Genomic DNA, 12,346 nt, shown 5'->3' on the forward strand with positions numbered 1-12,346 from the left:
GCTGAGGCACCATTATTCGTCGTGATCTTGTCGGACGAGATCGCGAGAGAGCGTTTTCCTTCTCGGGCTTTTCTCCGACCCTTCCGCGAATGTTTTTCGGGGTTTCCCAGTCTTTCTCTCTTTCTCTTTCCCTTCCCTCTCGTTTGTGTATGTATAAGTATAAAGTAACTCGATCCGAGCAAGTACCGAACATATCGCAATGCAAAATATCGTAAAACGCCGTCTTAAAATGAAACATTTGAGAGACTTATCCTTCATGTAATTGGAACGAATTGATCAAAATTACTATCGTCGCGGGAAACATACGAATCGACAATCTTATTTCTGCGATGCGATTGACGCAAAGTTCGTTACTCATAATTTTCTATTGATTAACAAACGTAAGGTTCTACCAGAGTCTCAGTATTTTCTTAACGTCATATTAAATTATCGATCCAATTGTAATTGCGGATGCGCTCGTTTCCTTATTGAAAAGTCACAATCAATGATTATATAAGTCTTATATATGTCCATTAATCATGATTGCAAATTACTTAATTGTTAATACGCGATTGTTCGGTAAATCTACCGGTCGTTAATCCGGCTGCACTCGAATTTCATCGGAGGGACGGGCGACGCGACGCGACGTGACCGTCAACGACGGCGATGAAAACGGAGGTGACGACGGTAGCGCGATTCCCGCCGTGGGAACGATAACGAGGTCCGCGCGGCGGCAACGGGGAACGATATTAATAACGGTGATGACGAGTCGCAGGTGGAATACGGAGCGCGCGGGTCAATGAGGAAATTCTCGGGCGCACGAGGTGCGCCTACCTTCCGAGCGCCAGCGGGGTAACAAGGTGGGGCGAGTGATAGGGCGGGAGAGAAAGAGAGAGCGCGTGGGGATAACCGAGAGTGGGACGGAGCGGGACGAAGCATACCGGAGCGGAAACAAACGACGCGCGACGGGCAACAAAACACTGTGTGGCGCGAGGCACGCGGGTCGCGGGTCGGAGAAACATGCGGATCTTTGTGCGAACAGCTGAACCGGAAGTCGGAGCACTGCGCTTCAGTCTAATCGCTCGACGCCGTCGCCGCCGATAGGGTCAGTCGGTTAAAACGGCTGCTCGAGGCTTGAGGCTCGAGGGCGACGGCGGCGGCGTGTCTCTCGCGCGTAAACAATGTTCAGGCCGACCGAAACGGAAAGATCGGAAATACGCGATACAACGTAAAACCGACTATCAGTTTGGAGCTTAAATATGTTGTTGAACTTATATTATAATCTTCACAGCGATTTAATTTCGATAGGGTCACGATCCAGTGACATTTGTTCGAGAAAACGTGGGACATTTGCAATTACAGACATCTGTTTGAATATTTTTTAAGTCAGATCGCTGAAATTAATGTAAATGGTTGAATCCAGACTAAAAACCTGTCACGTTTCGCGTTAGAGAGCGAGGATGTCATTTCTCGAGACGAGTATACATCGGCATGTACTTTGGTATTAATAACGCGCGCGGAATCGTATATACGTTTTCAATTCGCGGCGGAACACGTGTCGCGCGTGTGTCTTCTACATCTACACTTACGCGTACGGTCGTACGACGACGCGTATACGCGCACCGACTGTCGGTCGGTGCAACGCTCTTCGATTAAACAACGGCGTGTCGCGGTTACTTGGTCCGTTTCACCCGTAAAACGAAGCCGACGATAAACGGTGGCGCGATTCGAAATACTCGGGATTGCGTAACCGAGGTGTACTAACCTAGGAAACCTTTCGTAATTAGAATTGTCTGGCATCTGTGGCCGGCATCCAAATTTACCTTCTCAACTCGCAAACTTATTTAGGTAAAAATAAACGTGACATAATAACATAAACAACGAGCGATATAAATGCACATCACGCACGAATAAGTAAATAACCTTGTAAGTGAGTGTATCTTGAAATGCTCGAGCCAGATGCCCCGAAATATCAAATATCTCTGCGGACAGGCGAATAAACGGGAAGAGATATCTCCGCATTTCGAATCGGAATCGCGCTCGCGACTCGCGATAGTTCCTCCCCTGATGCGTAAAGCCGCACATTTCCGCGAGCGCGGGCGCGTGCGTTCTTCCCGCGCGTCGTGCAGCGACGTTGATCTCTCGTCGTCTACGTTCTCCTACGGTCTACGCAGCGAAAACGATTAACTCGGAGTTTCCCATGACCCCGTCCTTCCCATCGCAGAGATCGCAGCGGAAGCGGCGACACGAAGAGAAGGCGGCGCAAGAAGAGGAGAAAGAGAGACGTGAGTTTCGGCGATTCTACGGGCAGGGTTTACGCGGGTGTGCGGGTGCCGCGTGACCGTGCACGTGGACGCGTGCGACAGTTGCAGTGGTGAGACAGTGCGCGGTGCAGTGCGACAGGGCAGAAAGGGGAAGAGGAAGAAGGAGAAGAAGAGGAAGACGGCGTAACGAGCACCCCTCGGTGTATAGGAAACGCACGTACGGCGTGCGCTCGAGGAAACGACAGGGGGGGAGGAGGAGGGGAAAGTGCGACGGGAGGTGAAGACAAGAGATAGGAGGAAGCAAGACGACTTTTTTCTCCGCGAGCGAGCGCGCGCGCGCGCACGCTCGGTGACGCCAAGTATGCTGTGGGGTGACGTCGCGGCGTCGCGGATTTCACGGATCGATCGGCCGATCGAATTTTCTAAATAGGATACGCGCCGCCCCGCGTGTGTGTTGGTGTACCATATGTGTACGGGCGCGCGCGTGTGCGTCGTAACTGCTGCACGGAAGAAGAATCGTCGCCGTCGACGTCGTCCACGCCCGGCCGAGTCGGGCCGGTGCAGGTGAATCGACGCGCCGCGCTGCGCCGGTGGATCGACCGCCGCCCGCCGCGGGAAAACTTGAGATCCGGTTCGCTTTCCACGGCTGACGTCATTACCGGTGAGTCATTCTTTTCTTCTTTCTTTCGTCTGCTCTCCGTTTTTCTTCCCTCTTTCTTTTCCTCGCCGGCTTGTGCGTCGATAGCTGGCGTGACCGAAACGCGGCTAATCCATAACAGTTCGAAAACAGGTCGGCGAGTTTTACGTTCTTTCGTCTAATCGAGCCAAACATGGGCGACCGAAGGAAAATACCCAAGTTCCACGGTCGCGGAAAGAAGGGGATAGGGCGGGGAGCGTGGATCACGTTTGTAATCCTTGACAAAATCCTTTCGCCGAAGTTCCATTTCTTATTCTCGCATTGTTATGCAAGATCGATGGGCATAAACTTCCCCACTTTCAGGTTCAGGTTTGGTTGAACTTTGGAATTTCGGTGATTTCGGAGTTTAAGTTGAATCCCCGCCTAAAGTACCAGTCGTGAAAAGTAACGTCGCGGATTTGGGACGCGCCGTAGGCGGCAGAAAAGTTATTCGTAAGACGGTAAAAATTCGTCTTATCGCGCAACACCGTACAGTACGCCGCCGTTGTCGCTGTGAGTCACGTGAGAGGAAAATTATTTTCGATTTGCGGCTACCGACCCGTGGCAGGCACGAACTTGCTTTTTAATTGAGCCTCGATAAGAAATGAAGACGTAACGTAACGCTACTGATCCTTCGCGTCCTCGTCTTCGGATCCCGCTAAAAAAACGCACAAAACGCAAACATGGGACGCGAAATTAACCGTTGATCGTTACCCCCGCGTTTCTCGAGGACCATCGGCCTGTCGTGGCATTAATTACCGCAACGCCGCGTCGGCCGCGGCGGCCGGGGGCGTAGCGTGCGCGGGATACACGCGTGACGTGTACGCGTCAGCGAGAAAGTTCGCAATTACCGTAATTTAGCCGCAGCTTGCGGGCGCGCTCGCGCGCGTTCTAGCGTATGAAAATGCCGAAGGACGAACGTATTCGTGAGCTTGGGAAAGACGCGCGCCGTTAATAACGTCATTCTTCTCCTAGCGCACAGGCATTTCGTATACTTGCTCTAACGATATTTGCCGGTATATGTCTTGCTTATTAAAGTACGCGGCCTCGAATGGCCGCGGTGTCAGGTGTCAGGTTAATATGGGACGCCATACTTTCCGATTATCCGGAAAGTCGTGCTAATCCACCGCGAGCTATATTTCTCAATGATTCGAGGCACCGACGAGCGTCGCTCTGACGTGAGAGTACGAGACATCGCCACTGAATTACGGGGATGAAAGCTTATCGCGCTTTATGTCGTGAAACCCTATCTAATTGTCTACGAAGTTTTCCCTCAAAGATTCAAGACGGACGTTTTCACGGGGACATTTTTCGCGAGCATATGGCCCGCTATTTTGTAAGTTTTAGCTGCACGTGCACGTTGATTCGGACGTGTGTGTTTGATCCTCGATCCAGGTAAACGGCCTGTCGGTTGGCCCGAGTGTGCGTGAGCGTTGCGCGTTCCCGCTTCACGTTGATGTGCGTGGTGAACTCCGCGCTGCTGGCTACTCCGTCAGGCGAGTCCGTCGTTCTTCTTTTCCAAGCGTGAGGAAAGATGGCCGCCCGTGCGAGCTGCACGGTTCGCGCGTCTCTCTCTCTCTCTCTTTCTTTGTGCAGTTAGACGAGACGCGGACGCTGACTGGCAAGACGGTTTTAGAGAAAGTCGGAGAGCGAGGGAAGGGTGCACCGGGGTGTATAATGAAGGGCACATGTCCGCCGCCGGCTGGTAATTTTTAGAATAGTAAAATGCGTTATAAACGCTCGTCGACGATTTTTAGAGGTTAGCGGGTAGCGAGTCGCGTTAACTGAAGGTCTTCACTGAAGAACGATGATTATAGATTTTATACAGTCGGAGAGGCTAACAATAAGAAATGAACGCCGCGTGATACGTTCGCGTTTCATATCTTAATTAAATCGAAAGATTAATGCATTCTGAATAACGTTAACGACAGTTTAATTAAATTTATCTTCTCTAATCGCAGAATAAACTTTCGGATATTTTAGATAATAATTTTACGGAAAAATTTTACGAGATCAATCATCAAGTTGATTCAAACGATCGGACTGCACCGAGTTCCAATTTTAGATTTGAACTCGACGTTCTTCTCGTTTAACGAGAAAGAAGTTTTGCCGTAATATTGAGCGATCGATTACGATGCGCGGTGGCGAAGTTGAGTCGCTTTCGCATGGGATACGGTTTTGCCGCGGCGGCCACGGAACTCTTTCCCTCCAAAGTTCCGTAGCTTTCTCTCCAACGAGGTTTTCTACACCGGATATAGATCTGGCGTTCGGCGTCGATACGCGCGCCGGCGTCGCCCTTAATTAATTTATTTTTTCTCCATTTCCGCGCGTTTGTCACGGCCGCGGGAATGTCCTCTACCGCGTATCTCTACCCCGCTTTTATAGGTAGATGTGTATTATATAGGACTCCGATATCGATCCCCGCGTTCCAGTACAAAACGGCCGACGCGACGCGACGCGACGCGACGACCGGAGAGACCGAGACGCGAAGAGAGTGGGAAGCGACGAGCTAGAAAGGGACGATACCGGAGGGGAAAGCATGGCAACAGACGAAGGGATTGGGGCACGGAGGGAGAGAGGGGTGCGCAGATAAAGAGAAAGCGAAAAGGGAATATATGGAACGAAGGCGGGAAAGATCCTCTTGTCGGCGCATTCGTCATACTAAAATTCTCTATTCTTTCGAGACGCGAATTACGTTCTGTCCGAACAATTGTCCACGGGATGAACCGCGAACGGATGGAGCGTAAAATAAAAAAAAAAAGCTTATACGGACCCGCTGCCATACCGTTGAGTTTTAATTTCAGACGTGCTGGGTTCAAAGGCAGACTCCATAATTTCGCCGATCGACATATAATACGCGTCCTGCCGCTCGTGACACGGTCAAGTCAGAAATATGAGAGGCGTGACGCGCGCGTTGATTCAAAGACAAAGAGTCGCGGGTGCGAGTCGGCTAATGACGCGCGACAGAAATACGCGTGTCGTCGACTTGATTCCGAGTCGGAAAGTTTGCCTTCGCCGAAGCAGTTCCGCTTTAATAGCCGACCGCCCTGCTGCGCGCTGCTACGCTACCGTCCGAATGTCATTTTTAGTTTAGCGCGTGAAGCAGGTGCACGGAGGTCGTCGGGTACCGCCCGGTTCGCAAGATCCCTCAAGTGTTCTGATAGCCGGTGACGTAACGCACCCCGCATCTCGCTTTCGGAAAGAGAGAGAGAGAGGGAGAGAGGGACAGAGATTACTTGTCACGGGCATCCGACTCGTTTCCTGTTAATGAGGTCTCGAATTCAGAGACGGTTATTTTTCCTCGAACTTTAATTACGCGACTCTCCTTTGCCTCGATTATTACTATTCTTATTAATTATTTTGCATACGCAATTAACATTCAGAAATAATTTCCTTTCTGAGACATCATTTTCGGAATTTTGATAGAATCTTTCTCAAAGAATCCTAGTATGCTAAAGAATATTCTGAGAATAAAATGTGAGAAATAAGAAGGTGCATAGGGTGAAGATGCAACTACACGTTTTCGTTATGCGAAAATTGACAATATCTTTTTCATTTCGATCGTAATACTTTCCGATAGAACTCGGTGAATTTAATGAATTATAAATAAAATTTCTGGCGTGTGAAATTGCACACCGAAGGCGCGTTGTAAATTTAGCTCGATGATGAAGCGATTAAATACATTTTCAACCGATTGAGCACATTTCCCGTAATTTCACCTGTGCAGCGATGGGTTTAGCTTTGTTCCCTATGTTGTTCGATTCGTATGCTCGCGTTTACATCGATTGCTCGCTCCCGTCCACGCGGTCCATGCGAAACTTGTGTCACTCGTGAATTTGATTTGCTCTCGATTCGCGAGCGATTCTCCCACTGGTCGCTCGCACATCGATTACTATTAATGCCGTTATAATACGGCGTGGCGGCGAACGCCGCGGCCGACGTCTATTGCACATCGCGCGTCGCGGACTTTTCCTTTCTTTGCGGAATTGCGGCGGGCTCGCGTGACGACGGCTTGCTGTCTGGTGTAAAACGAGCAGACGGCTCATCACCAACGGTCTATAATGTTGCGCCAAAGTCCACGACTCTATACCGCTTTCTATAGAACGGGGCTGTCCGGTGCTATTCTTCCCTCGTACTCTCATTAATCTTAATTGCATGTCGATTAAACCTGTTTTGGATTTGAAAAGGTCGTTGTCGTAAAATTAAAGACGGAAGACTTTTATTTTAATTAAAAGAATGCATTAGAAATTTTATTTTGTTCAATATTATTTTAATAAATCAATAATTGAAATGATGGTATATGTAAGGCATTGTATATTTTTTGTTTTTATAAATTGCTCGATAATATCTTATTTAATATTTTAAGTGACTAATATGAAATCAATAGACATTGTCGTTGATATTGAATTAATTTTCAATTTTTCGTATATCTTGATAAATTCCTATTTAATCGCACTTTTTAATATCTTACATCTTGAAAACAAACTGAATATTTAGATTGGACCTTGTTTCGTTAATAGCACAAACGATAAAGCGCCAGTTTATCTTTGTGTGTGAGTAACTGATACAAAATACACTTATATGCAAGCGAAACTATAAGTTTTGCACATTTTAAAGTTCTTTCAAATACGCTAAAAATTGGTAATGTTAAAAATTGAAATTACTAAGATACATGGCACTTTTCCTTTAACTTCGGTTATCTACATTTGATAAAATGAGTTTTCAATTCTAGATTCTAGAACATTGGACATGTTCTATATTTGTTTCTCAAGCAATACAACACTAAATCTAATAAAAAAATTATATCAAATACGTACATAAACTTTACGGCTACAGCTAATATATAGATCTTTCTTCTTTGAACAGTTTAAAATATTTAGCTCTCTCTAGATTTGTCTCTTGCAGATCTGTAAATTTGTGCTACATATCTATTTCTGTTTATATTAAATATCCATAAAAACATATTAGCGTATTATCGATCAATGCTATTGGCGGGACAAGAATTTAGTTATCAATTATCTCAAATATTTAAAATTTGCAAACTTAGTCGACGACAGAGAAGCAGCTCATTCGGCGGTACGCGTCCTGCTAGAATTTGAGTAGCACTGTCTTACGTTATAGAATATTTCTCGATATACTTTGACAGAGACATGCAGCCGCGTATAAATTTATGCATTGCGCGGAACCTGTACACATTCGTGTTTTATTCTGCCGTATCCGTATGCAACACTTATTCGTCCACCATCTCCCCATCCGACATGAATATATGTATTACCGTGTGCCTCTAAGTTCATTTATGCCAGCCATGTGAGAAGTAAAGAATTTCTATAAATGTGCAACTCATGCTGGCATATACGTTATACAAGGGGGATCTCGGTATCCGTGCAAAAGTCGATCTTTTTGAGACTTCTAAGCACTCGAGAGAATCACCGAAGTTATTAATTAAATTTAACCTAATTTCGTCAAACTTTTAATTACACAGTGATATAATTTACAATGATTACAATTTTACATTTTGTTTCGAAATAAAAATGTATGTTTCATATTCTTTCAGTAAACTTCGCATCGATTGTCTTCCCCTAAATTATTCTTAATTCTTTACTCTTCTTTGTAAAAAGAGTTAATAAATGCGTATTTTGTGCCGTTACAAAGACACGAAGTGAATCGGCAAGAAATTCGATCTACTTCCCGTTTTCAATGTAACTGTAATTGCATACTGCGCGATGCGCGTTTCTTGCGTTCGTGTTGCTTTTAATTTCTACCTGCGATTGATATACCTCGCCATTGCGAAAGGAAAGGCACGATAAACAGACCGCGTACGTTTCCGCAATGTCACGACTGGCCGTATTGATGCATTCAATCTATTCAACGCTAAGTGGACATATGAAAAACTACGTCGATGATAATTGAGCGATATCGGTGACGTGTGTATCGCCATAATTGATCCGCTATTAATGGCCACAGTGGTCATAATGGTCTCCGCTGATAGGACTTTAACGTTAAAAGGCAACTCCGTTGCGATTAAGCTGATTTGAATATCGTCTTTGAAATATGCAACACCTGCGAGAAATTTCAGCGAAATGTCGACATATCAGAAAAATAATATGACGTATGATATTTATCGACCTTGTAAATTGTTTTTATTTTGCGCAATTTCCATTTTATAAATTTTTACGTGGTTTGTTTAAACATTTTTATTTCACTCTCAAATTTTCCAAATATTTCCCCTTACGTCACGTTTCGATTGTCGAAGAATCTTGCGCAGTTTAAGATGCGGGATCATCGGTATCATTCTACAGGGTGATCTATACATCTGTTTCAGTTCACAATGCGCTAGGGGTGATGGAGACAGTGGGCAAGCAAGTTCAGGTAGTGAGTGGATTGGGGGTGGGGGGTCCGGTGGGCTCTGTGGGCCCAGTGGGGGGAGATCTGCATCACCATCATCATCCACATCCGCACGCCCATCCTCCGCACCCGCACTCCCACCCCCATGGTCACCCCCATGGATCCCACGGCCACTCGCTTGCGACGTCGAACCCCGGCAGAGGTCAGCCTCAACCACCAACCTCGCATAATCAGCACGTATCTGCGAGGTCCACTCCCGTACAGCTGCATAGGTAAGTCTCACTTTTCTTCTCTTATGTACATAAACCATCGGAGCCATCGGAGCCGTCGGTGTCGTTGATCTCGACGGCTTTCAAGTTTCAACCTGTGTGTAGGTGTGTAGGTAAAATATTTCACTAATGCGGCAGACATAGTAAAAGATTACCTGACAAATATTTTCAAAACCATTAAAGAAGTAGACCGAAGGATCTTGCGTGTTTCTATTCTTTCGGTAACATGTGGTTATTAAAGAGTCCTCTATTTATGTTGTTCTCTTCTCTCTTCTGTTTTCATAAATTTTTTTAAAAGGGGATTTCTCAGAAATATATCAAGAACGTTGTAGAACTGTGTCATTTCTGTCCAAGTTCTGAAAGCGGAGTGCTAACTCTCGTTCAGACACGGATCTCGAATCTCGAATCTCGACGCGTCATACGCGGCGAACAGAAAACACGAATTGAAAGCCGATACGACCGGGCAGCGCGGTACGTGTATTTTAAGAAGGAAAGTCCACGTACAATCACAAAGTCCGACATCACGAGCGATGGCTAGGAACGTGCGTGTAGAATGAAGGAGGAGGAAAGTGGAGGAAGGGCGCGTGATGGAGGAGTCTGTACCAGGCAGGCAGGTATAGCAGTCAGGTAGCAGTCGCAGGTATATCCGTGCGAGATGGTCCGGCTGGGTAGGGTTCTGGTCTTTGAGAACACAGAATTCAAAAGTGCACGCTTTTCAAAGGGCCAACTTGGAACCAAGACGGACCCGAGCATGCGGGTATTATACCTGTTGTGAAAACTAGCCTCGTATTTCCGCGCGGAATGTCCGATCGTGCGGGGTTTTATGTTATAGGGTCGACGAGATTTAGTCTTAGATTTATCGTGAGGTCATTTGCATCCTGATACAGAATGCATCCGCGTTTTCTCGAGCAACGTTGCCGTCGTAGAGACGCGATGTGAGACTAAAGACGTTCCACCTTCTTCTCTCTGGTTGCGGAAGTATATAAACTCTATTAAGATAAGTAGCGACAGACATAAAAGTCACACGTTACGTAGTGGTCGCGCTAGTTATCTCGAAACCAGACATTATCGCGGTTTCAATTGCGCCTTTCGTACTCTGAAATTATCAACTTTATTATTATCTGGATTATCTAGAAAAATCAACGATTATACAAACACTTGAGATGCGCCGGAAAATATCTAAAGATTAATTCATGAAAAATATTCTTTATTCGACGGAACATATTACAGAACCAAAGATAATATTCGCGTGCGTGTATTAATTATGATCGTAAATCAAGGATCGAAATAAAAATCTTCGTGAAATAATAATAGATTTGTTGAGCTATAATTAAACTTGGACATGGTATGATTTGTGACACTTTGTGTCGCACCTTACATTAAACAAACTCTAACATTAAATCACAAAATTATATGTATAATGATAAAAACGCACATTTCAGCAAATGCATTTTATTTTAATAAAATCGTTCGATTGCGCCAATTATCCCAAAATGCATCTTAATAATTTCGATTGCGTGTCTTATACAGAACTCTAATATGTGAAATATTACAAAAGATTTTTGTAAATGCAACTACGTGAAGCAATAACGATTGCTTTAATGTTTCGGAATTGGCTAATTTTAGAACGATGTGGAATTACTCGATAGCGTGCTTAATTTTAAATTACCCTACTTTCTACGGGAAATGCTTTCAGAATTGAGACATTTTATTTGATTGTAAAAAACGAACGAGCACATAAAATCATGAATCTTGTCGGAAAATTTGTTTTTGAGCTCAGAAATTTATTTTGCGGGACTATTGGACTCGTAATATTACTTCGTGATCAGGGAATATTATGGCGATATAGAAGGTTCTACTTATATAAGCTTGAGCTTTAACTTAAGCTGCTTATTATATAAGCTTACAATTTAGTCGAAGCTTCTATTTCGAGGGTCTCTATAAATTTATTATTATCAACGAGTTACAATTGAAATAAAAATCGGAAAATGCCTCTTAGCGATCGAATTGACGTGAAATATCATATATATTTTTATTTATCCAACACCAAGATTTTTTTAACAAAGCTAACGATTTAAAATCCTGTGAAAACGACACTTTTTAACAATGCAACGCCTAGGACCCTGGATGATATCAGAAATGCGCGATACTTTTGTCCTCGTTGCTCGTTACGCCTGTGGGATGTTTATGAATAAAGATATGAGATCATTATGACCTTTCTACACAGTGTCTTGCACTGTACAAAGACGCACGATGGCAAACGGATGCTTTGAGAACAAGAGAACGTTGCGACGTGATGCGACTATAATCTTTTTTTTTGTCCTCCGGGTACATAGCACACGCTTCTACGTATACGTATACGTGTCCCGGTATCACTGTGTATATTGGCATTTGTAGTTGACGCGGTGATGCTAGATCACGTCTCTGCATTAAAAAAAAAAAACCGTTGATTGGGGACAGCAGACGTTCGCTCACATCAGTCTGTTCGATGGTAAATGACGCATTTACATTTCGTGTAAATAAGTTCTTACGGTGCGGCGGCTGCGGAAGCGGTCTTTCGCACGGAATAATCAATATGTATTGTTTCGTCAATGTGCTTAAAAGCGACAGTGTTTATTCGATGACTCACCCAACCGTAGAGTGATAGCATGCGCGCATGACGCTCTAGATATATTATTTATATACTTAAAAATATAAATCATATAAATATTTACCCAAACACACAAATACATGTTTTTAAAAATTAATCTTGTCGGCTCAGTTATATTCAAAACGCGCGATTGTTTGTTAGAGAACGTAACGTTTACTTTCAG

At 44.8% G+C, this 12,346-nt stretch overlaps 1 protein-coding gene across 13 annotated transcripts in view; it reads left to right on the forward strand.

Annotated features, from left to right (window-relative positions):
• Positions 1–12,346, forward strand: part of Smr (nuclear receptor corepressor smrter) — a 77,419-nt gene that overhangs the window by 17,840 nt on the left and 47,233 nt on the right. For 12 of the 13 annotated variants that reach the window (XM_071782116.1, XM_071782120.1, XM_071782111.1 and 9 more), the window contains 2 exons: positions 2,204–2,904; positions 9,242–9,536. In XM_071782116.1, the coding sequence (XP_071638217.1) occupies positions 9,262–9,536 (275 nt within the window). In that variant the 5' untranslated portion in view covers positions 2,204–2,904; positions 9,242–9,261. Of the gene's footprint in view, positions 1–5; positions 1,085–2,203; positions 2,905–9,241; positions 9,537–12,346 lie in introns of those variants that run through there. The other variant, XM_071782121.1, reaches the window with a different exon arrangement.

Source organism: Temnothorax longispinosus, chromosome 6 (assembly GCF_030848805.1).
Source record: "Temnothorax longispinosus isolate EJ_2023e chromosome 6, Tlon_JGU_v1, whole genome shotgun sequence".
Lineage (NCBI taxonomy): Eukaryota > Metazoa > Arthropoda > Insecta > Hymenoptera > Formicidae > Temnothorax > Temnothorax longispinosus.